The following is a 24899-nucleotide window of genomic DNA, read 5'->3' as shown; positions in this document are numbered from 1 at the left end:
TTGTAGTCCGAGGCGGGCTGGCGGCGCAGCGGGGCGGGGCGAGCTGGGACTACAACTCCCGGCATGCCCCGGGGCGGGGCTGAGCGCGGCCGTGAGGCGGGTGAGGAGAGCCTGAGGGGGACGGGAGTGAGGCGGGAAGGAGGAGAGGTTGTGGGGTTTGGTTGTGGGGTTTGTGGGGCGTCCTGGAGGCTCCGGATCCTCGTGTGGTGAGCCCTGTGAGGAGGGGGACACCCGATTTGTACCCATTTTTAGGTTTGGTGGCAGTGAGGTGCAAGCTGGGCGCTGGAATTGATGCGAAAGTCCCACCCCAAGCCCCGGTCATCAGGCGTCCGGGCTGGGAAGCGGTCATAAAATGTTTTAATAAATGCCTGGCTTTGTTTCTGAATTGGAACATGACGACCAAGAAGATGTGATAGAAATGCTCAAGGTTTATTAAAGCCTTCGGGAAAAAATAGAGAAGTGAGCCCTGTGCCTTGCTGCCCTTCAGGGGATGCTTTATTGCATGCCAACAAATTGCTTTTACGTTTTTGCAGCTAAATGGACTATAAGAAAATCACGGATGAAATCTCAGAAAAAATCTTATCGTACAGCCAGGATACTTCAGGATGGAGGGTGATAAAAGTTTCGGTAAGTGAATACCAGTTAATACTTTTAATGAAGTTATCCGTATTAAATACGTTTTGTTGCAGAAAGCGTTTAAAATGTTGTTTTGCTTTAAAAACTAGCGACTGGTGAAAGGTAGCGCACTAACTTTTTATTTTCTTTTTCTCATTTTGAGAAAAATGTTACAGTTTCTTCCAAGCCTTCCAAAGAGTATGCGGGAAATATGTAAGTATTTGCATTTTGTTTGTCGTTGTAACGAACGCCAACATCTGTCCCGAGCGGTGACACCCAAGATCTAAATGGAAAAAGCAATCGTGTGCTGTCCCTCGGGGATGTGTTCGGTCTTGTTAACTGCAGAGATCTTGCACTGTAGTTGCCCAGAGTCAGCAATAGTTCTGGAATAGAAGAGATGCATTTCCCAAACAATTATGAATGTGCTATGAAAATTAAATATTCTATGTAAGTTATTAATATGGAGTAAGCTATCAACAGGAGTTCCCTTTTCACATCTTCACACTTGCGAAATGACCGATACTTACACGTGTAAACACACTGAAGCTCTCGCTCTACTTTACCTGTGCCTTTTTCTTCCTGGCACTTGAAACTGAATTTGCTGTAGTGGGAAGAAGAGAATCTTTTAGTCTCTGAAGCTGCAGCAGCATCTGTCAACTCTTCTTTTGAGCTATGAATTCTGTGCTGTTATTGAGCAGCTGGATTTTGCCCAGAGGGTGGAATTAGGGGAGGTAGAGTAGTAACCTGATCATATAACTTGCTGACACTGACTGTTCTTTTTTACGTTCATCCTTTCTGCTTCCTTGCCCCTCTCCAAGCTCTGCAGTCCTTCTCATTTATGCTGGCTGTGGCACTCAACTGGTGGCTGAGACAGATCACTGAAACAGGGAGAAAAGAAATCTCACTGAAGAGAAGCATGCGAAAGGGGAGTAAAAGGACACTTACGGTGTGTCCTTAGCTTTTTTTTTTTTTTAATGCCTAATGGGTATTAAATTATATTAAATGTCAGTCTAGACAAAGAAGCAGCAGAGACAATACGCATCTGATTATTGAAATTTGTAAATTCTCAGTATGATGAGATGTTTCTGATGAGTGGCACTCTAAATCCAAAAATCGTGCTTGGTTTTCTGATTTCTTTTGAAGCACGGAAGGTATTCACTAGAGAACGCGACGCTGTATTAATGATATTACAAAAGAATTACATGATAGCATTATAATGGAAAGTAATATGCCATTAGAATACGTTAAGAGTACTATTATCTTAATAAGAATTTGAATAGTGCGGATGTGGCATTGTTCTCCTGTTTCAGATCTTATTCCAGTGCAGGTGGGTGTGAAGGACTGAGAATATGGTAGCTTGGGAACTCGTAAGGATGCGCCTGACTTGTGTCTTTTGGGTGAAAAAGGCATCCTGCGGTCCCTATCAGGCACGTAGGCAGTCAGGAGAAGCAAATATCTTTGTCACGTTAACAAGCTGCATTGATCCCTGGCATGCCTTTTAGGAAGGAGAAGGAATACCAGCTGATTTTGGAAGCAAAAATATAGCTGCTCCCCTTTCCAGTGTGACATTCCACATTTATTAACCACGTATCACAAACGCCAGTTCCTTTTCTAAGTGGCAGGAGTAGGAAGAGTTTGCTTTACTTGCCAAGAGAAGGCAGCATCAAAGCTGGTAGAGAAAACAGAGATTCTTGCAGGTGAGAGTTGCTTAGGATGCTGGTAAGCATAAATCCCTGGCAGCTACGGAAATAAAGGGTGTATTCAAATATTAATACGATTTTAACTGGCCCTGGTGTACGTTCCCTGTTTTTGAGCAGACATTAAAATGTTTTCCATCACCCTCAGCCCTGTTGTAGGTAGCAGAGAGGCAAGTTCCTGCAGCAGTCCCTCACACCCACGCTGCCACTTCACCGAGTGGTGATGAAATAGCTGTTTGCTCTTTTTCTTTTCCAGTCCTGTATTGTCAGGGGCTGCAAATCTGATACTGTGTTTCTTAACCTCTTTGTGAGCAGAATCCTTTCAGCTCGTTTGTGCAGCATCCTTAACCTTTGTGTTCGATTGCTGTCTGTAAGTGATTAGTGCAGTGATTCAGTTTCCCAGAAACCAGGTGTGTGAACTGCCTGTGCTGTGCTACTGAGCGTTTCCCAGCATTAGAGGAGTTTCCTATTTCCTTGTAGGAGGCTGCTCTTCCCTGCTCTGAACTTTGCCTTGGATTTCCCAGAGTATTAGGAACAAAAGCTGGAGAAACACCAGCGTACTGGTTCATAAGTAGTAAGATTTGCAGTATCAAAAAGGTTTGAAAGTATTTACGTAGAAAAATATAAATTAAGAGATAAATTACACACATTTAAATTAACATTTTTATCTAATAGCTGACAGCAAATGATTCATTTAAGATGTGTGACATTAAGAATGTGATGGTCTCAAAAATCAGCCACAAAATCATTATTTTTATTACTGCTTGCATTTTAAGCCATCAAGTGCAATCGCCTTTGTTGTCTTTCCCCTCATTATAGGCTGGTGTTCCCACCTTCTAGCTGTTTCTTATTGTGTAACTTATTTTCCTAATAAATGTGAATTTAAAAATCTGTTCTTGTTTTTTGTTTGTTTTTACAAAATGTAGATACCGTGGAGAAGGGATAATTGAGGAAGTCCCTAGTAAAATTATCCCTTTTATGTATCTTCCTGAATATCGAAACAAATGGGACAAAGCACTAAAATCTTACAGTCTGTTAGAAAGCATTGACCAGGTAATGCAATTGTTTAAAATACAGTTTTTAACTAATTTTGCCTGAATTGTGGTGACTAAAGAGATCTCCGTTGGGTTGAAGAAAGCTCTGCATATGAAATTCATTCTGAGTTGGGTCAGAACTTCTTCTAAACCTGTTTATGTGAAATGGATATGAAACATCTCTCCCCTTCGGATTTAAATGTTTGTTGTGAAATAAAAAGCCAAGAATTAAGCAGCTGGAAAACACTGAAGTCTCTAAAGAGCAGGGTGAGACAGAATCATAACAAAATTTAGGGAAAGCTTCTCTCTAAGTGTAGTTTAAAAGAAACAAATCAAAAAAGCAACTAAAAAACCCTCAAAAACCTCTTCTGGCCACTGTACATGCCAGCATGCTTCTCAGGTAGCAGCTAAATTTGGGAAGGGGTGTAAAATGGGGGTTTTAAAAGGTAGGTTACAGTTGCTTACATGCTGCTAGAGGAAGGATGAATGAAATCACACCAGGGAATCTGCAAATCAAAGCCTTAATAACATGGAAATTATCACAAGACGTTTCTTGGATTTGACTGAGTGCTGCGCTCATGTGGGCACACGAGACAAGGACAGAATGAAGGCGTAAGTGATGCTGTACTAGGTATTCTAGCTCCAGATACTAAACGTGCATGTTCTGAGTTTCTCACGCAGCAATTTTACTGCTTGTCCATCAAATAAAGCTTAGCTTTTTACATTATAACCCACAAAAAATTCCCTGTACTCACTTGTAGGACACTGGTATATACCACAGCGTAACACACAGCTATGGCATGGGCCTGATTTCCTCACGAGATTTTGTCGACCTGCTGCATGTCAAAGCTTATCCTGGTGGCATCCTTACAACTAACTGTGAGTTCTGTGTAATTACTGCGTGTTTATTTATTTCGGAAAACCTCGTGAATTTCTTTAGGATCAGTTCTGCAGACTAATCAGGATATATACTACTTGCATGTGGCCTTATTGATAACAGTTCCCTCTCGTTTGTTCCAAAACTGTTTCTTTAACACTGAAACTCGTTTATAGAACGTCCTGAGCTGGAATAGACCCATGAGGATCATCCAATCCACCTTCTGACTCTGCACAGAGTTAAACCATTTAGCATATAGCTAAGGGTGTTGAGCACCTGAGCACCCTCTCAGCGAGGAGCTGTTTCCTGATCTGGAAGTCCAGTCTGGATTTCCCCTGGTGCAGCTTTCAGCTCTTTCTTGCGGTCACCGGAGAGCTCAGCACCACCCTCTCTGCTCCCCGCTCACAAGGAAGCTGTGGCTGGTGATGAGATCACCTCAGCTGCTCCTCCCAACTCCTCCTCACATGCCCTCTAGTCCTTTCACTGTCTCTGTTGCCCTCCTGCCCTAAAAAAAAAAAAAAAACAAACAGTAGCACTAACAAGAAATTTAGAATTTATTTCAATATAGAAGGTCATTTTTTGTTAAATAAACTCTTCTTTATACTTTGGGGTCTTCCTGACCAAATACAACTAGGGAATTCTCAGAGTGAAGTTTGCTAATTTGGTCTGTAGTTGATTGTATACATACACCAAATGTAAAATGATTGATATCACACGATAAACAAGGAAATTAGCTCACTGCTATTTCTGTGCTGAGCTTTTCCTTTGCAGGGGTCTTAGGACATGGCAGAAAACACCCTTATTCACCTTAGATCTTTACCAACCTATGACTATTTTTCAAGCTGTGTCACAACACTTTATTACGCAAAATTAATGGGGAGCTAAACAAAACAACCCCTCCTAACTACTGCTCTATAACTAAACAAAACCACCCCTCCCAATTACTACTGTCCATGTACACAGCAAACAGTTTCCTCGTCTTCTTTGCGACTGCATTAACTAATGAGAGACAGCTGCTACCAAACTGACTTCTTTGTCCTGAACTAAACCACAATTCAACACTTCAGGATGTGTAATCACGTCCCGAGGATAAAAAACTGCTGGGTATGCTTGCCCAAACATCCACAGAGATTTCGGTTTATGTTGAAATATTTGATGTCCTTTAGATATCTCGCTTATAGAATAAAACGATTGAACACATCAGGGAGCATATTGTGAGATCTTTTACTATCCCACACCGGTTGGCATTGCTGTTTTCAAAAGTTATTTTTGAGTTTTATGATTCACATGTATAAAAATAGGTTAATTTCACTTTTTTTTTTTGTGTGTGTGTGTGGCAACTTGTAGCTATCAGTGTAGAATATTCCAGCTGCCCTCCAACTCCCTCTTGTGTCCGAGGCCGTAACAATCCCTGTGGGTACGTGTGTTCTCCCTTGCCTGAGTAAGTATTTCAGTGGCCTCTTCAGTTACTCACTTGTCCTCTCTATACCAAGCTTAAATCTGCTGAACCCAAAACAGCTTTTTATTATTATTATTTAGACAGTTTTATTTTGGGCAACCTTTTAGATTTTTGTGCAGATCAATCTTCTGAAACAACTGAGGGAACCTTGTTAGACTCAACAGCTGAATTTAATCTTCTAGGACCATTTGTATACCCTTCATTTTATATATGAGTGATTTCAACAGAGATTGTAAACACTTGTAAACATTTGCACAGCTCTGTAAGTTTCAAAGCAGCAGTAACAACTGTTAACTGAAAGATTTTGCTCCTTTCATCGCAGGAATCCAGAGCACTCTAAGCTAGTTTTATTTATTCAGCCAGAACTCGGAGGAATGCTTCCCTGCTCCGTGGTGGAGACAGCGTTACCTACAACTCTCGTAAACTTAATCACTGAAACAAGGGCTGGACTGAAAAGCTTTAAAGACCGTAATTAAACATAAGTGGAAAATAATATGGGCTTAAGTCACGTGCGTTTTTTACTTCGATTCATATTTAAAATGGAAGACGAAGTTTATTTTAATGGTGTATGTGGAAATGTGTAAAGCTCGACTTCTCTGTTAACACAGTGAATGCTTTTGGGGAATGATGCAAGAATCTACCCTGAAGTGCCCTCAAAGCACAGGATGTAGCTTTCACTGTTATCAGGTGATGTCTTGTAATATTTTTGCACTATGTATGCAGTCACATGAGGACTCGGTGATGCAAATTATAAATGTTAAAATGCAGTAGTCAAATATTTTGCTATGGCTTTAAACACTTTGATAAATTCTTACCTCAATTATGCACTCCTGACTGAAACAAGCAAAGATCTTGTGTACTAGAGACTTTAAACATGTTTATTAAGTGTGTGAGTGTAATTAGAAACTATATCACTGGTTTGCAATTAAATATTTGAAGGAAAGACTGGTAAATATGATTATACAGCATCTCATTAAAAGCTGCTCTTTATACTCACTCAGATTGTCTGTCGTCTTCTGAATCCTGAGCTCCAAAACCCACCGTGAGTTTTTGTGTGCTGCCTGAAGTCGGGGAATGAACTGGTTTCTTTGGAAGTAGCATTTCCCATTGCTCCTGCAGATTTTCCAGTACTTCTAGATAAGCTTAAATGGCAGGAAAGGGTGGCAGCTAGGACAAGAGCAATTTCTTTTACAAATCACAGAAGCAGCGGTGCAAATTAAGAGAGCGAACATGGCTTTCATCTTCACTGCCTGGTCTCCTCCTGAGTTGTTAGAAAAAATTAATAACGTGCATAATATAAATCACTGAGAAATTAAATTCAAAATTTCTTCCTCTGGTCAGCGTGTTAAGGTATTGATAGTGAATATTAAAATAAGTTAGCTTAAAAGTAATTTTTGAGGACAATTTGAGATTAATCGTATAAATGAACAGAGAGGAAAAATAAGACTAATTACTACTTAAGCAGTCAGCAGCAGGTTTTATGTCAAAATACATTTTTAATCTTCACAGTAACTAACCTAAAGTGCCTTCCAGTGCTGAATCCTACAGCGTTACTGTTATGAAAAATGTTTCACCGTGGTTTAAAATACCTCAGCAAACTGTTAGACTGTGAGGAACTCAACGCTGCGTTCTTTTTTCCTTTATTTGTTTTAGGCCTTTCTGGGGGTTTCTCTATACAAGTTTTGGACGCAGGTTCCCGATTCTTCCATTCGGCTAGGAGTTCTTCCTGCACATCTCTGGGTAGTTCATAAAAAGTCTTTGGATCAACACTAGGAGGAAGTACAATTCCCACTTTCCTGCTGTCGTTTTTATCCTCGGAAGTTATTTCAGAGGCCTGCTCATCTTTATCCAAGGCAGGGACACGCGGAACAGTTTGGCTGGCACCAGCTTCAACTGATAAATCCCAGAAGCTGTGAGAGTCAGGAGGGTTTTCTTCCATGCCTGTTAACACACTTTTAGGATACTCAGCAGAAAAACTGGTGCTGGAGCTGTGTGTCCAAGCCGATGCTGATTCACGAGCTGGTGTGAGGTGTGCACTGTACCCTGCAGAGTTCTCATCACCCTTAGAATTTGGGGAAGTGCTCTGTACCTCCTCTGCGAAACATACCAGTGTCTGACCCGAAACATCCTCAGCAGAGATCACTTCTGCTTTTTCAGACATGATTTCCTTTTTAATATCCTCTGGAAGTTCCCTGAAGACTGCCTGGTCAATACCACCAGGAGACAAATGACAGGGGAAGGCAGGAATTCTTGCTTTCTTTGTATCGCTTTCCTTTTCCTCTGAAGGTCTCTTTGTTTTTGTAGTGCCAGTTCTGTTCCAGTTCTGGTTCCAAGAAGCACTTCCTTCACCTTGTGAGCCGTCTTCCATCTCCTGTGGTATAAGATGTGCATAAAACCACAAGCCTACTAATCACTGAGCACCATTTTACTAACAGCAACTTCTTCAAATTATTCCTTAATAGACACTAATTCTTTCCTCCCGATCAGTAATGCTTTTATTTTTTAAATCTTATTTTCAAACACAGATCTAAACAGGGAATCCTTTTCTTCCTTTAAAGGAGCAAATACCCTGAAGCTGTATTTTATTGCTTTATTCCTGAGCAGTCAAGAAACACACGAGTTACCGATATGCAAAATCAAGATGTCAAGACAGAATCAGTGCACGATGTCATTTTGAAGTTACTGTTTGTTATGTGTGGAAAACATCTCCTGGAATTACTTAGCAGTGTTTCCACAGAGTCTGCACGGCCTAGAATGTGATGCTAGTGGCCAACACAGAATTGCATCTTTGTTTAATTTCTAGTCTGGACAGGAAGACTTAAGGATGCATAGTAAATTAAATAATCACTCTGAAAGCATCTTATAATAAGAGCAACAAGGTAAATGATCAGCAACTTTAAGGAGATTTTAATTTAAGGTAAAAGATACAAGTTCTATCCCTGGCTTGATTTAAAGATAAAGCTGAGATTATTTCCACCTCTTCCTGAAATTAAAAGCAAAAGTCAGGAATTATTTTCAGAAGATGTACATCTGGATTTTTCCCTTAGTGAATTCTGTTCTCTTCAGGTGCAGAGGGCTGATAACCTACCTGGCTGTTCCACTCAAAACAGATAGCATGAAATTTGTTTTAAGCAATCTAATAAAGAAAGCAAACAAGTAGCACCTGCTCTGAAGATTCCAAATAAATCTTCATTTTATGAATAAAATTTATGATCCAAAAAAATTCCAAACAGTTAAAGTTTAAATCTGTAATAAAGACAGAAATATCTCAGAACTTTCTTATCTGCGAAGATAATTTTCACCATCTTTCAGCTTACCTGGACACTTTTACCAGAGCCTGACGTTGGTGTTGGTGTTGATGTTGGTGGTGGCATCTGCTTGAGATAAAAACCTATTGATCCTTTCTTGCTGCTAGGAACATCTTTGAGGTTAGAGAAGCAAACATTCAAGAGGGTAAGATGAAATGGTAAGTTTACATTTACCATCTTTCGAAAGAGTTTCAGGAGTATATCAATCAGTGGAGATACAATGTTGCTGCTTTCTGAAACAAACAGTAATTGAAAGAAAAAGTTATGTATACAATCAAAAATAGTTGACTGAAGATTGATTTAAATAGCAAAGTACAAGGCAATGTGTGAGGCACTTCTAACTTTATATTATGAACTTTCAATATTTTGCATGTACAGAAACAGACATCAACAACAACCTAAAAAGTTTTAAATACACTGCTATTCTTAGTATATAACTCCATAAATCCACTAAGGAAACCTTTATTTATCTCAAAAGATGAATTCCTGAAGTGTCAGGGTCTGAGCACTGCTATGGGCTTCCAAAATTATTCATTGGTATGGTCATTAAAATGTTTGTTTTGCCCTCTCAGGTATGCCTTGAACTGAAAGTTTTTCATTTAGTATCTTTTGACAACATGAAGTGCTCAGAGAAGCTAAGGACCAATTTTGTGCTGCTCCCGTTTTCAAAAATGCTAAGTGTGACCATTTGCAAAAATCCTACGCGTACCTTTTCCAAATTTCTGAACAAGATGAGGTGGAAGAGCACACTGACGGCTTTCCCGATTGAACCACCTATCAGTCGCAGAGAACTGGCGGATAGTCAACCTCACGGTGTGCGGCTGTCTTCCGTCTTTGGATACCCTGTGGAACACAAACGTGTGCAAAGTGATGAATGTTACTATGAGTATTTTTCAGGGAGTCTCTGGAAGCTGTCACACCACATAGTTTAAGTTAAAAAGTCACTAAATTAAGCACTATGGCTCTCCCAACTCCTGATTTTCCTCTGCTGATTTTATGGGGAACTTCATTCTACCTTAATGACTCCTAATTTAGGATTCCAAAACTGTGTGAGTACTGTCTGTACAAGTCTTAAAAAGACTCAAAAAAAGAAAAAAACAAAGAGATGTGAAAATTAAATGGGTTAGTCTGCAACACTGCCACATTTCAGCATTTAATCCATTTAGCATTGTCTTTGGAGTTACACGCTACGTAATCCTCAGCTTCTAGTTTTTAGCTTTTCAAGAAAACTTCCTCAATTCAGGGCAAAAAAAATAAAAAAATTAGCTAACTTTTGAAAGAAAGGGAAGAAACAAAGTATGATGTACTCATTTCCCCCTCTAAAAGCTATGGAGGTATTTTCCCTACTAAATAATTAAATAAAAAGATAACAAGATAGGACATAGTAATCAAAAATCTGAAGAGAGAGATTGTTCTGAGAAACACCCAAGATGCAGAGAAAAGATTCCCTGTCCAGAATGCTCTTGTAATTAAATTGGTTGTGTCTGTTATGAGACTTGCATAGATGTAGGGGAAAAAAAAAAAAAAAAAACACCTTTATGACTTGTAGATTATTTTAAGGCTTAGAGAAGAATGCAGTGAGCAAGAAAAATATTTCTCAAGAATAAATATCAAGAACAAATGCGGAACATGAAAGGTTTTAAGAGTCAGAAGAAATCGAAGCATAGCAGAAGAGAAACAATTCAGTGTTACGAGGCTATTTATCCTTATTAACTGGTTTTAAACAGAGCCACAGGATAGAAAGGGAGGATAGGAAAGTCATAGTAAAGAAATGAGTAATGGAATCCACCTGCTACGCTGTTTTTACCTTTTCAAATATTTTGGGTTTGGATGTTGCCTGGATTTGTGAGGCAAGGTGGAAGAAGTGAAAATATTCTTTCAGCATAGAGAAGAAAAATTTGTGGGGTAGGAGACAAACATAAAAAATGATAACCAAGGGTCCGAAAGCAGAGACAGCCACTCACCTACGGAAAATGAAAGAAAAACTAAGGATCTTCACAGGAAATGAGAGATATTAGTGAAGATGCAGTCAGAACTGCAAGGCACGACCACAGCAACAGAGAACGATCAGCAAGTGGAACGATGCAGAGACCTTCATCAGAAAAGCTGGATGGCAATGGGAGGGCTGGAGGTAGGGGTGCCCCAGGGGGCGGGAGGAAAATACCAACAGAAAATTGATGAATTAAGCAAAAAATAAAAAGAAGAGAAATTGGAAAGGCGAGTGCTGTTCCTAAAGCTGCATTTTGCTCGGAGGAGAAATGTTGAGTATGAGACAAACCTAACACCTGCTCCAAGTCCCTTCAGGTCACAAATTCAGTCACCAGAAAGAGCTACTGAAGGCAGTCACCTGTCTAAGAGGCTACGAAGCAGTTCTTCCATTTTCTCTTTCACTTCCGCTTCTGAGGAACATTTTTTAAAGGAATCTTCATCGCTAAAGGACTGAAAAGAAACCACACATTAATCCCTTCAATTTTATATTCATTTCAAAATTCTGAAGGGGAAATAAAAACCACCATAATACTTTATTATGAGTTATGCTAGGGAGCGCATACGAAAAGGCAGGAATTGTTAAATAAAGTTAGCAAAATAATTGGAATGATTTCAGTTAGTCCAGCTGAGCTGTATAAAACTCAAAGCAGTTTTTTTTTTTGCTCTCTAATAAGTATCTCAGAACAATTCTTGTACCTGAGGGCGGCCTGATGGAGTCACAGGGGAGTCGTCTTCTCCATAGCTGAGTTTTTGGATGCGCTGAGCAACGGAAGCCCCTAGCTCCTTCTCTAACACAGGGGATGGAAACGCTTGGAGATCACACACACTCCTCACGCCCAGTGTTTCGAGACGTTTGGCAGTTTTGTAGCCAATGCCTAAGTAAAAATGCATATAAAAAATACATAGAAAGAACGAAAATCAAAAAATATACACAAGTATGCACACGCTATCACGTTTCTGTGAATGTTTGTACATACATAATAAAAATATTATTTCACCCACGTAGAAATCAGTGCTGAGAGTTATTTTCATTAATGCAATGAAGGCTTCTCAGCAACATTTTTGGTGAGAAGCTCTGGACGCCTGTCCCTGGAAGTGTTCAAAGCCAGGCTGGATGGGGCTTGGAGCAATCTTTAAGGTCCCTTCCAAGCCCAACCATTCTATGATTCCATGAGTTTTCATTCTAATCGGAGAATCTATCATTAGAAAAGCCACACTGGGACAAAACAAAGGTCCTGCTGTGTCTGTAGCCTGCAACGTTTCCTGGCCAACAACAGCATAGAATAATCAGGCAAAGGACTTCCCCAGAATACTTGATCAAGCTCCAACAGACTGGTTAAATAACTCTCAATAGGTTTCCAGACAGAAAATTAAGAATAAATGAAGAAACACAACCAAAGAACCTTTTCCATATAAAACCTAGTATCGGTAACCAAAGAGAACCAAAAGAAAAGAAAACCAAAGTTGTTTTGTTCCTTCTGCTTAATAAAACAGCTTATTAAAAAAAAAAAAAAAAAAAAAGCACCACTTAAAGGAACTAGATTTAAAATTATTCCAGTTATAATCTTTGTAGTACTTTTTCTTATTATTTTAAGGGCTGTCAACGTGCTCGCCATCTATGCTTGTAGCACCGCACTTACCAGGCACTTTTTGGATGTGATCAAGGCTGCGCATCAGATCTTGACAGCTTTCAGGCAGCAGAACTGTTTGTTGGTTTGGTTTAAAGGTCCCAGATACCAGCTTAGACAGCAACTTGTTACAGGCCACTCCTGCACAGCCTGTGAGGCCAAGACGAGCGTGCATGGCTGCCCTGAACTCCTCTGCGATCTGAGATCCAATAACCAGCCTTACGTGCGTTGTATCACGTAAATCGATAGCTGCAAAGAGCAAGCAAGCAGTGTTCAGCACCTAAACGGTCCCTTAGTTGGCTCTCTAATTAAATTTGGGCATTTTTTACATTGTTACATGTGGTATCGCTATGACTTCAGCATCCATGCTCCTTCTTCCCAGAGTCCCTGTAAAAGACACTGCCCACTGTCTGAACCAGGAGCATACTGTCAAGGATACAAAATGTTTAGGGAGCATTTAGAATATTAAATATATTAATAGGTGTCAAGGTCTGAAGCGTTGCAGATTCTTGCATCAACACAATGAAATGAGAGATTTCAGAGTCTTTGATTTAGAGGGCTGCCCTGCCTTTGGTAATGCTATCTTCAAGAATAATAAAATAACAATAAAAAAAATAAGGAAAATCAGTTCTCTATAATCAGCCAGGGGGATTTATTTTATGTACAGTCTAATAGGAACAGCCATTCACACTTGTGATATGTGAACTCTCAAATACAAAGCAACACAGTTTTCCACCTGTTCAGCATTGAACAATACTGAGAAGAAGATAGATATTTTTCCTAAATGTCACAAATGTTATATTTTTCAGGATGAAGATTGTTATACTCACCTTGGTTGTTGTACACGTGGCCAGACACACACACTCTGGAACATCCACTTTGTTGTAGCTGGTTTAGCCTTTTTTCTACAATCTCTGAGATATCTACAAAATTTTCGTCAAACCCGAGCCTTTCCACTAGAGGACAAAATTCTTCCAACAATCCTAGGAGGAAGAGACACAGCAGAGTTCCTATAAATTCCAACAGGATGCTTTCAAGAAGAGAATCCTATTCTCTTCTGGATGATAAGACACTGAATATACATTTATTTTATTTATATGTTTACTGAATAAATGAAGAGCATGTAAAGAAAAATATTTCTCCATCCCACAACACTCTGTCGTTTGCTTTTCTTCTCAAACTTCTTTCCTTATTTCTCTACAAAATGATAGCTCTTAACTTCTGCAGCGCCTTTTCCAAATGAACCCTGCTTCTTAGTCAGCCTGGCTTTCACATTTATCATTATTTCACCTGTTACAGCTGCTAGTAATAAAAAGCAGTAATAAGTGACAACACAGACATACCATATAATTAAGAGATACTAAAGAAGTTTACCCACTTGAAGGCTTCAGGGTTCTGTTCTCCATCATTTTACGCTTAGAAATATGTTAATGAAATCAGTATTTAAGGAAGAAAAAATGTTCCTCAAGAACTACATGGCTAATAAACCTAATACAGCATACAGGTCCCATAAAACATTGGTATGATATAATGCCTGACCCAGACTGCAACCAAGTTTAGTATCTTATTTTCGGAAACATTGACATTGATGACCATAATTATCACCATAGTAGGAGGCTCAAGAACTTTTACAGCAGCACATAGTAGTAATATTGCATACGTGTACATGTGCACACAGAATTTAACTGGATTTTTTTGTCCTGTAATGAAAAATCGTTAATTTTGTACCTGTAACCTTGTATGACATTTCCCTGTATGGAGTTAGATCTTCTCCATTAACCAGTACCAGCTGAGGACACTTCTCTTTAGCATCTTTCACAGACATCAGCTTCTTAACTCCGAGTTTTCTGGCTTCATAGTTTGAGGTTACTACTAAGGATTTCTGCTGCACACCTAAAAATAAGGGTTTAATGTTTTTAAAAGTCTGTGTTTCTTGGTACTTCACAGAAGGCCAGAGTACTTGCATGCCACTGCGAGACTACAAAGCATAAAATTTGATCAGAACATGACACTGTAGAACAAATAATTCCCAAAGTCTTAACTTCACAAGACTACAAGAAAGACAGATTTGTTGGTTCAGATCAGCAGCTGGAAGAACATTTTAAAACCTCCCATTTTGCTCTTACCCTTGACCCTTTTCAGGCAGTTTTACCCATGAAAGTGACCTTTATGTGTTAGTTAAATTCAGATGTACATCCTCCACAGATTGCAGCCATTACTGACTGCCTTTCATTCAAGCTCAGTTTCTGGATAGAATAAAGCGTGCTTTGAGCATGACTGTGTCAAACGGCTCGCCCGTGGAGCTCTGCCCTCTCCGTGCCCACATGCGTTACGAACCAGCCTCAATCCCCAGAACTGTTGAGACGTGTTGGCGAGTGCCCACGCTTGTGCTCCGGAGGATTTATGAATCCTGTAGTCACCCAGCTGCACGGAGCCGAGCCTGCACCTTGCTCACTGCGGATGTGGTTACAGCTGCCGGGTGACTGCCTGCGTGTCACCGTGCAGCCCTACCTCCTCGGTTTCTCCGGCCTGAACCAGACATTCCCCAGATTAATCAGCAGCAAAGCAACTCCTACCTAGAGGCTTGTCTCTTAGCTCGGGATTACGGACCATTTCTACTTGGGCATAAAAGCAGTCCAAGTCCACGTGCATGATTACTCTGCCCGCCGCGTTTCTGGCTGGCACCGACTTGCTGTGGCCTGCTGCAAGGAAAGCAAACAAACAGATTAAACATTACTAGCCGCCTTCAACGCAATGAAAGGTTCATTTTTAAATCAGTTTATACTACCAAACATATTACGAGAATATAAAACCGATGAGATTTATATTAATTCTAGCACCGGATCAGTAAGGAGGGTAAGTCACCCACAGCAGCTCAGCTTACTGCTTGGCATCTTCCCGTTTTCAGGTGGCCACTTGGATTTCTTTTTCACTGGGCCATATTAGAACATTGTTTAGGTGCTGTAGTACCTGTTCTCGGTGGAACATTTAAGTTTTTTTGGTATATTTCTGTCAAGTCTTCTGGTTTTAACTCAGCTCTAACAGAAGCACAGCAGCAATGACCTCCACCTCTTGCTGAGTGAACCTTTCACCGGTTTCATACCACTTCAGGTTAAAGGTGGAGTGAACCTTTGCCAATTTCACACCATTTCAGCTCAAATTTGAGGCAAACTGAGTTGTTCCTGAGAAGTTTGTGGGACTGGGACACTGAAACCTCGCTGGGGGGAAGGCAAGATCTCCACCTGCCAGGCAGCAAGCCCAAAGCTGCCGGGTTAATGGGTCTGTCAGTCGGCCCATCAACCCATTAATCAATCAGATAGTCAATTAATCAATCAGTCAGCCATTTAGTCAATCAATCAGTCAATTAGTCAACCAATTAATCAGTCAGTAGTCGCTGAGGCCACGCTAGCGCCTCACGCCGCCTCACAGCAGCCCCCTCACCCCCCGCCCCGAGCCCGCGCTCACTCGGGGCGGGCGGAGCGGCCTCAGGGCCCGGCTGCGGCCACCACCACCCTTCCTCCTCCTCCTCTTCCTCCTCCTCCTCCTCTTCCTCCTCATCCTGCCCGCCCCGGGGCTGCGCCATGGCCCGGCGGCTCCACGCAGGCCCTAGCACGGGGCTCAACAGCGCGCTGAGGAGCCGCTGCGGGGCGAAACGCGGCCCTAACAGCGCCCACAGCGGCTCGAGCTCGGCTCCCGGCTCTCTCCCGGCTCTGCCCGAGTGAGGGCGGCTCCGGGAGCGGGGCTCCGAGGCCGCGCCCCGCCCGCGGGGCCGCTCCCACCGCCCGCGGGGCCTCGGCCGCGGAAGCGGGCGCCGGGCGAGCGCCCCGCCGGCTGCGCGCGCAGCGACCGCGCTCCTGGCGCCCAGCAGCCGCCGCCGCCATCGCCAGGGGGGTCCCCGGTGCCTCCCCGGTCCCCCCCCGGTTCCCCTTTCCCCCTCCTCGTCGCCGGTTCCTCTGCCGGCTTCGGTCTCCGAGCGCCCGCCCAGCCCCGTCCCCTCTCGGCCGGGGTCGGGGCCGCGGCGCCGGTGCATGGAGCGGCAGGGCAGGATGGACTGCCCTGCGCTGCCCCCCGGCTGGAAGAAGGAGGAGGTGATCCGCAAATCGGGCCTCAGCGCCGGCAAGAGCGATGTCTACTACTTCAGGTAGGAGCCGAGAGCAAGCGGAGCCCCCCCCCGGCCCCGCCACCTGCCGGGGAGAAGCCCCTCAGGGAGCGGGACCCGGGGGGGGGCAGCCCCTGACCGGGCTCGGAGCGGCGGGGTTCCCCTCAAAGCAGCCACCCCCGGGGTTTTTGGGGCACCCCTGGGTGTTTTTGGGACGCCCCCGGGGGTTTTGGGGGGTTGTGGGCACCCCCCGGGCCCGCTGTCCCCTCAGTGACAGGAGCGGCCCCTCAGAGCCGGAGCTGCCCTGAGGTGAGGTGAGGCGGGGGGGAGCCTCCCTCAGCGCCTCGGGGAGCAGGAGCTGTAATTTTAATAAAAGTTCGACACAAGCGAGGGCTGCCAGCCTTCCCGCTGCCAGCACGCCTTGTCGGAGAAGCGAGAAAAGCTCCGGCACCCTCCGTTTCTCCCCCCCTCCCTCCTGCTTTTAGAAATGTTCTGGGAATAACTCTTTTCTCCAGGCTGATAAAAGGATCGAGCCTCTAAACGTGCTCTTAGGCCGGGCTCGAGTAGGTCCAGCCCGCTGCAGAGGAAACCACCCAGTGCACAGGCCGGCCTGCTGGCCGCAGCTCCTCTATTTATAGCTCGCCGAGCATCTGACGGGCCCCACCTGAAACCTCTGGTGAAGGCTGTGCTGCTTTGCGAGCAGCCTCAGCAGCCTCCTTTTGTTGCAGCCGAGGGACTCGAGCCTTCCTCCGGCCGGCTGGAGGAGCGAGCGGGCAGCCTTGCTCCTGCCAGCGCCCCCGGGGTGGCATCGCTTGACCCGTCGCTGCGAAACAACGGGAAATCTCTGACATCGGTGGCCCTGCGTGCAGAGGAGGGATGGCGCTTCTCCTCCAGGACTTCTCAAAGCCGATTCTGCCGTCTTGCTGTGCCTCTGTCTCCTGGCCTCGCTGCCTGCCTCTCCGCATCTGCTTGGCCTGCCTTCGGGAAGCCTGGCTTGGAGGTTGAACTCGAGTCCTGCCGCGTCAATCCCGTTTTCTGGAGGGCTCCTGGCTTCCTGCAGCCCATTGACCTCAACTTGCTGCGTAGGGCTTCTTTTTCCAGAGCTAAACGCCAGGCTTTTTGGCTTTTCTCAGGCTAGGCACTCGCTGCTAACTCTGTCACAGCACATTTAATGTAGAAAGCCCACATAACTTCAGTTATTTCCTCAAAATGGACTGTTGGAAAAACACTTAACCCTAGTCCTGCGTCCATCCCGCTACAACACAGGGATGTCAGAGTTTTATACATCCCAAATTCTTGACAAAAATACGGGGAGGACGCGGTACGTCCTAGCAAGCTCCAGGTTTTAGCTCTTGCTTCACGAAGAATGATAATGGAACCTCATTAAGTTCATTAAGGCACTAATATTAGCTGCTTAGAACTAGTTAGCTGACTAAAAACCTGAGGTTTATGGGTTTATGACTTCTTAAGGCTAGAGGAAAAAAAAAAAGAAGGCCCAATAAAAAGGGATTGGACGAAGCTTCATTTACGACGATGCTCTAAATAATGGCAGTAATTAAGAACAGCTCTTGCAAGGCTAATGCATGTTGCAATCTACCTGATTTGCATTTCGAAACTGGCTTGTTTCGGGGCTGCTTTATGGTGCTTGAAGCTGCCACGCGTTCGGGAGAGGTGAATCAGTTGCTCGGCCGGACTGAAACGCTTGCAGGCGGTTCTGCTAGGACGGTTTTTGCCCCCCCCGTTTGCGTTCAACCTTGAGGCTGAGCGACCTTGATTATCATCAAAAAGCTATTCCAGGAGGGGTGTGGTGGAAATACCTTACAAGCACCGCATGAGATCAAACCGTGGCTTTTAGGGTTAGCCCCTTCTGTGATGATCCCAGCCTTCAGACTCTGCTGCTGCCGAAAATCCTGCTGAGGAGGAGCTCCTTAGCACGCTCCGGTTTAAGATGCAGGGCTGTAATCTGCTCATCGCCGACTCCGGAATTCTGTCTTTTTTTTTTTTTTCATGTGGGAAAGCGGGAGGAATAAATGCCTCCCATTTCAGGACGCCTTCCAGCATGGTTAGCAGTGATGCAGATCTTCTGCCAAACAACCGCAAAATTGAAACTAAAAACTCACCAGGCAGCTCATAGCTCAGAGTTTGTTGATTTCGCTACAGATTACAGGTTTGGAAGAAGAAGTAGTCATTTATGTCTGGAGAAATAACTTCTGTTCAGCAGCGGGCCTACTGCTGCTCAACCAAAGCGAAACAAATAAAAAAAAATGTTTTTTATGGCTGCAGGCGGGACTGGCATAGGAAATTTATCTCTTTTTTTTTTCTTTTCTGTTTATGGCTTTGAGGCAGATTTCAGCAGCGCTGTGTTTCAAACAAATGGAAATCTGTTTTGATCCAGCAAAAGCAGAGCAGGCCAAATGCGTTCAGAAGAGCTGTGTCACCCCTTTTTAAAAATAATAATAATAAGGGGATGTTAATAAACACGGCGATGCTGAAATACGTAGGTGGGTACAAAGCTTGTACTTTGCTTGGCGTGCCTCGGAGAGGCCAATATTCCCTAAAAGCCTGGGCAGCCAGCACTTGGCACGGCCGCTTGAAGTTTAATATTCCACTTTTTTGGCAGTCGTAGGAAGCGGTGGAAATCCACGTTGCGTTTGAAGGGCGGCGGCGTGATCTGAGCAAACGTCCAGTTGCTTCATTGTACGCAGACTGTCAGATTTCTGTGTGTGCTGGGTAAATTTCTGTGTGTGCCAGGTGAATTTCTGTGTGTTTCTCCCCAGGAGGCTCGCACGGCTGACCGAGCTGGCTTGGGGAATCCTCGCCCTGCTGACGGCGAGGCAGCAAAAACCTAATTCCGCTGGAGCTGAGCGCGAGGGGGAGCTTCTATATTTAGCCCTGCAAACTTATTTGATCTGGGCGATGCTGCATTAAAAATCGCGGCGCTGAATGTAGGGCAAATGCAAACAGCACGCTTGCTCAGAATAAATGCTCCCGTTAGGCTTTCATCTAGTTGGAAGGAGGGAGGAAGAAGGTTCTCCTCCTGCCCATCTTGTCCGTGTGATAGCGACCCATCAGCAGAGGCGAGCTGGAAGGTAATTTTGCTCCTTCAACCTCAGGACGAGGATCTTCTCTCTGAGCAGCTCGCCTCTGTGTCATTTATGACATCCTGCCCGTGCTCTCACTGTGCCTGCAGGCAGGATATTGCCTTGAAGGCTCCGCATCAGATTTCTTTTTTCCTTTTAAATCGAGCTCACTTCGACTCTCCTCACTTCTCCAGGTCCTAGTACCGAATTGAAATCAGCACCACGATTTTTTAGAATTATTTATTCAGTGTGCCGTGAGGTAGGGGGTGCTGCTGTCCTGTTAAATACTCAGAGTTGCTTCCAGAGCCCTGCAAAAGTGGGAATTTTGAACGAGGGTTTCTCAGCTTCTGCTTTATCACCCCTTTCTTTCTGCTGGCGCTGTCTCCTTAGCGTGTGTAACCCCCTCGGGCGTTTACCTGCTGAAAGATGTTTCTTAAACCTGGCATGAAACGACTTCTTTCACAGCTCCAGCCAGTTAATATTCCGTTTTGGTGCATTTGTTCTTCGTGGGAAAAAAGCAAAGGAGCTACCCTTCTTTTTTTTTTTATTATTATTTTTTAAATTGAGATTAAAAAAGCCGAGTAGTTCGACACGGCTCTCAGTGGGTTCTAACAGGCTCTGACGTTGAACTACAAAAGCTTTTCCAGCCTAGGTGTACCCGTGGGGCAAACAGACATCCCTTTGAAGTTTTGTTTTGTGGTTTGACAGGAAGATAAACGGCGGAGAGTTTCCAGTGACAGCAGGATTAGTTTAATTCGGTGCCGGTTTTCGGAGGGCAGACCTTTATCTTTAAAAGCGAGCACGACGTAACTTCCTGAGCAATGCTGCTCTCGGATGCTGAATTATGCTTATGTTATGTGTAGGTTTGCTGATTTTTTAATTATTTTGCTGCTTCCAGAGGTAGGTAGGACACAGAACAAGTCCTAACAGCGAGGGCTAAGTCTTGGGACCGTGCTTTGCCTTCTGTGCAAGCAAAAAGTTGCTGCAATTAGAAGTTTATTAATTTCTCAGTGCTTTTCCTGTTCCATCTTCTCCCTGCAGAGCACCCCCTTCGTGGGATGACCTTGAAGTCGCCTTCTTGTTCTTCTAACCTCTTTGGAAGCTCTTCATCTTTCCTCCATCACTGCTCATAATACTAAAAGGAGGGTCTTGGCATGTAAAACCGAGCAATACCGGTGGTTATTACCAAGCCATCGTGGTAACTGCCTTCGTTTTACGAGGGCGCGATGAGTCAGGCCTCGGCGAAGCAGCTGGTCAAGTCGTGCAGGAAACGTAGGAAGGGAGTCTGAAAAACGAAGCCAAAATGTTTTGAGAACTAGAAAACTGAACAGCCCTCTAGAAAATAACCTCTCAAAGCTTGTCGGCATCGGCTGCTGTTGGTGGTTTAGTGTGGTGATATGAAGTGTGTGCTTAAAATCAAAAAAAAAGGCGTTTTCTTGCAAGGAAAATTAGATCCTAAGTTTTGAATTCCCTGAAGGCGTGAGAATGTTTTGCTTCCCCAGCCGTATGGTGACTTCTTTACCCGATCTTTGAATGTCTAGAAGCGTGTGTTTGAGCATTTGCACTCAAATCATCAGGGGAAGGTATCTTCCAGGGATCCCAGAGCAGTTTTTATACGCTGGTAGAACAAATCTTTCACGTTCCCTGCAGAGGTCAGCTGCCGAGGAGGCTTTAAGGAGCAGCTCTCCAACATTAGGTTCCCTTGAACGTAAGATCAAATGAGGGATTTCTGTGGTCTTATTTACTATTACCCCGTGAAACGCTCGGATATATTCCCACTCTCCTTCCTTTCCTTGGGCTTCGTTCCCAACCCACAAGGAGTGACTGGGAGAAACGCTTTGCTTTGCTTCACCTCTGTTAGGTGGCCAAATTAAAACATCATTAATCTGAATCGCCTTTCAAAACTAGTTTGGTGTTTTTCTTCCTCTCCTTTGGTGGCCGGCTGTGCCGTGCTCCTCCAGGTCGGACTGCAGGATGCCAGAGTGGATCCTTAAAAACAGGAGCCCTTTAATTTATGGCTGCTTGGGGTAGCTCCAAAAAAACTAGGCACTTTAAACCCCAAAAAGGCGACGTGTTTTCCCTGTTACCATCTGCTGTTGGAGCATCGAGCTTGCTCTGGTTGAAATTTTCCTCTCTAATCTATTGGATGGGGAGGACCAGAGTGTAAAAATTAATAAATAAATAAATGAGGAAGCTTGCCAATTTTTTTTTTTTTGAAAGCAGCCAAAAACAGAAGTGTCTGCCAAGCTTAAGGTTATTGTTTTTAATATGCAACGCTGCTATCTTGCCTGTAAACTCGCTGCGCGTTTTTGAACTGTGGGGGTGGCCGGGGAGAGTAGCGTCAAGTAGGCTTTGCTGTGCCATAAAACCCAAGGTAACTTCCCTGTATGCTAATTAACTTGTTCTGCTGCTTCCCAGGAAACATCTGTAAAGTGTCTCTCTCTTTTCTTAATAAAGTTCCCTGCAAGCTCATTGTCGAAGTTAATCGCCTTCAGCCCGCGAAGAACTTCAATTTGTCTGGCATGTAAATTTGCACAAGCGCATAGCTGTAGGTGAGGTGTAGTGTGCTTCGTTTCATCTCGTACGGAGTGATCCGAGCCCTGATAACGTCACCGAAGGAGTAGTTTGTAGACGCTCGGGAGATGTGCTGTTAGTCCTTAACTGATGAGGCTGAAAAACATCCCCAAATTTGACTTTGAAAGAACAAAGAGCAAATGCTGGGACGCTTTTCAGCTATGATAGACCCAAGTCTCACAGGTACACTAAATATGATTGGAAATAATTTTTCTATTTGGAAATAATATAGAAAATAATTTTTCCACTTAGAAAAATCTGAGAAACTTTGAATTGAGGTTGACAAGTTATTAAAAAAGCTCCGGAAAGTTAATTGTCCTGAGGTGAGACTACATATTTGTAACTTTTAGGTCATATTTACGAGAATAACAGTCCTAAACCCATCCATTTTTTTGAAATTGGTTTTGGAGATGCTCACGTGCATCTCAACGTTCATCTTGCGACTTTAAGCTGTCTCGGTGTTGGGTTATGCAGCAATTTGGGCAGACCAGAGGCTCCACTGTGGCTCAGCACCCTGAAAGAGCTCTTTCACTTGCTCCTCGCTGCATGAAAGAAGTGTAAAAATAATCTTCAGAACGCTTGGATGAGGGCAAATTGTACCGATTTCCTCCACATCTGGGTAATTTGTCTTTGAAATCGTGCAGGGATCCATTTTTTGACTCTTGTAGCGGTTTAAATTCTAGGCCGTGTGAACTCAGACCAACGCGTTTTAAAAATCTTCTGAGCAAAGCGTGGCTTTGAAGTCTGCGCTTCCTTCAGCTTTCTGCAGCATCCCTTGCAGCCTGACTTCTGAGGTGCCTCCAGAGCATCATCCAGAGGGGCCTTTCTGGGAGAAGAAAGCTTCACAGCCCTCCTTCCACCTTTCTTTTCTACCGAAAATGAAGTTTGAACTTAGTTTGGTTTAAAGAAAATAAAAATAAAACATCTCTTCATAGTTTCAGCCCAGATGCGTGAGTAGCAGGCTTGTATGCAGCTGCATTAGCCCAGACAGATTCTGTAACCCCTCTCGTTATCGTTAGTGCATGGCAATTACTTAATAGATGTGCAGATAAAGCTGCTGCAAATGGGCTTTCTGCTTGACGTCTGCCTCGTGGAGCTTTCTTTGCAGGTAGGAGAAGTGAGGCAACTTGGCAGCAGGAGCAGGGGAGAGGTAATCTGGGAGCGATTCAGGAATGAAGGCATTACTTCAGTGCTTTGACACTTTCAGTTTAAAAAACTACACATATTTTTTTATATTTCTTGCCATTTTGCAAGACTTCTTCCAAAGTCTCATCGTTTCGGATGATTTTTTAAGTTGTATTTTTTTTTAACTTTAAGCTTTTAATCTCAGCCCAAGCGCGCGTTTCTTTCTTAACACTTAATTAAAGGTGAAAGGAGGGATTTTGTTAGCGTACCGCGGTTTCTCCCTGCTAATAGTTTCAGTGTAAAGCGGTGGAATTTGTGCTATGGATCGAAATAGCTTTTAATAATAAATCCCTGCTAATGATCCATGCTGATGCTGATACAGAATATTGGAGCGTTTGCTCTTGCATTACTGAACAAAACAAACAGAAAAGACCCCTGCGATATTAAATATGTAAAAAATAGAATTTAAGAGTGTTGGATGCGTTTATAAATTTAGCTTATAAATGTGAAATGTGTTTGCAGAGCTCTCCAGGAAGAGTTTTTCGTGGAGTTAGGCTGGTGGCTGCTCGCTGCTGGAATTTTGGCTTCCTTCGAGGTGCAGGTGAAGCGTTTCTCTCCAAGGAAGCTGAAGAGGAAGGCTAGTAGACACAGAGCTATCTTTGTGACAGTCTGGTAGATTATTAGAGAACAAAAAAGGTGGTGATGGGGGAATAAGAAAAGATAAAACGATTCTTCCTTGGTGCAAAAATTAGGATATAATGGAAGAAGGTGTTTGGAATTCCAGTTTCTCTATCTTTTAGGTAGTGACTTAGGTGTGGGATAAAATTACACTGTGTATAAGGGTTTTAATTAAGAAAAAAAAGCTTTTGGAACAGAGAACTTAATCATCAACTTCACAATTTGCTTATAGTCATTGTTTTCCCCTTTTCATTCAGGGTTTTATGAAGGATGAGACAGCAGCTCTTACCAGGAGGCTTTATTCAGTGAAGTCGAAGCAAGCAGGGCCACTTGGCTAGGCAGCCGGCACTTCTAGACAAGGTTTTATCTTGAATTTCTCTCGCAGGTTTCTGAAGAAGCCTAAAAGACCATAGATCAGGTTATTTCAACAGGGAACTTAGTTGCCCCACGAGGGATTTGCTCACTGTCTGACCTGCAGTGTAGAATTTCTCGTGCTCTCAGCAAGCCAGGGCATTCATCTTCACCATCCAAAATACAACTCAAACACTCTGGGTTGAGTTTGGCTTCCAGGAAAGCTTCAGTTCTTGGCTTGCAAGAAACAGAAAGGAGTTTTTTTTTTTTTTTTTTTTTTGTGGGGAGCGTGTGTGTGTGTGTGTGTGTGTGTTGCTTTTTTTTTTTCCCTCCCACACCCATCCTTGAGGAGGTTAGCTTTCAGATTGCGATCTGTTTCAAGTCT

The 24899-nt window shown here is 43.4% G+C and overlaps 3 protein-coding genes across 15 annotated transcripts in view; 2 read left to right on the top strand and 1 right to left on the bottom strand.

Annotated features, from left to right (window-relative positions):
- The first annotated feature begins 48 nt into the window (after positions 1-48).
- STARD6 (StAR related lipid transfer domain containing 6) lies at positions 49-6678 on the top strand. 5 transcript variants are annotated; one of them, XM_068665801.1, is made up of 7 exons: positions 49-100; positions 534-627; positions 779-828; positions 3239-3365; positions 4108-4225; positions 5571-5664; positions 6005-6678. In XM_068665801.1, the coding sequence occupies exons 2-7, from the start codon at positions 538-540 to the stop codon at positions 6156-6158; spliced, it is 633 nt and encodes a 210-aa protein (XP_068521902.1). In that variant the 5' UTR covers positions 49-100; positions 534-537; the 3' UTR covers positions 6159-6678. The 5 variants fall into 5 exon arrangements, with proteins under 5 accessions (XP_068521902.1, XP_068521900.1, XP_068521904.1 ...); XM_068665799.1 differs by having other exon boundaries at positions 81-206; XM_068665803.1 differs by having other exon boundaries at positions 98-126.
- Positions 409-16221, bottom strand: POLI (DNA polymerase iota). 9 transcript variants are annotated; one of them, XR_011090933.1, is made up of 13 exons: positions 16073-16221; positions 15184-15309; positions 14336-14500; positions 13438-13590; positions 12620-12856; positions 11676-11854; positions 11338-11429; positions 9700-9833; positions 9000-9223; positions 7272-8053; positions 6680-6943; positions 1360-1493; positions 409-1216 (listed from the first exon to the last, which is right to left on the bottom strand). XR_011090933.1 is itself a non-coding variant. In XM_068665794.1 (11 exons), the coding sequence occupies exons 1-11, from the start codon at positions 16188-16190 to the stop codon at positions 6871-6873; spliced, it is 2283 nt and encodes a 760-aa protein (XP_068521895.1). In that variant the 5' UTR covers positions 16191-16221; the 3' UTR covers positions 6533-6870. The 9 variants fall into 9 exon arrangements, 1 of the variants encoding a protein (XP_068521895.1); XR_011090935.1 differs by having other exon boundaries at positions 409-4728; positions 7200-8053; XR_011090930.1 differs by having other exon boundaries at positions 409-4728.
- Positions 16222-16488: 267 nt separating this feature from the next.
- The window catches only part of MBD2 (methyl-CpG binding domain protein 2), a 28253-nt gene continuing 19842 nt past the window's right edge, over positions 16489-24899 (top strand). Inside the window, exon 1 of the mRNA XM_068665798.1 lies at positions 16489-16748. Within this exon, the coding sequence (XP_068521899.1) occupies positions 16636-16748 (113 nt within the window). The 5' untranslated portion in view covers positions 16489-16635. The remainder of the gene's footprint in view (positions 16749-24899) is intronic.

Source organism: Anas acuta, chromosome W (assembly GCF_963932015.1).
Source record: "Anas acuta chromosome W, bAnaAcu1.1, whole genome shotgun sequence".
Lineage (NCBI taxonomy): Eukaryota > Metazoa > Chordata > Aves > Anseriformes > Anatidae > Anas > Anas acuta.
This window is presented reverse-complemented; position numbering and strand designations above follow the sequence as displayed.

Excerpts from the sequence above, each read along its gene's own strand:
- STARD6 (XM_068665801.1), top strand. The coding sequence starts at position 538 with ATGGACTATAAGAAAATCACGGATGAAATCTCAGAAAAAATCTTATCG. Across the intron at positions 3,366-4,107 it reads TGTTAGAAAGCATTGACCAG|GACACTGGTATATACCACAG; the intron begins GTAATGCAATTG and ends ACTCACTTGTAG. Across the intron at positions 4,226-5,570 it reads TGGCATCCTTACAACTAACT|CTATCAGTGTAGAATATTCC; the intron begins GTGAGTTCTGTG and ends GGCAACTTGTAG.
- POLI (XM_068665794.1), bottom strand. The coding sequence starts at position 16,190 with ATGGCGCAGCCCCGGGGCGGGCAGGATGAGGAGGAAGAGGAGGAGGAG. Across the intron at positions 12,857-13,437 it reads CCACGTGTACAACAACCAAG|CTATCGATTTACGTGATACA; the intron begins GTGAGTATAACA and ends TGCTCTTTGCAG. Across the intron at positions 8,054-8,999 it reads GCTCTGGTAAAAGTGTCCAG|GAGATGGAAGACGGCTCACA; the intron begins GTAAGCTGAAAG and ends CTTATACCACAG.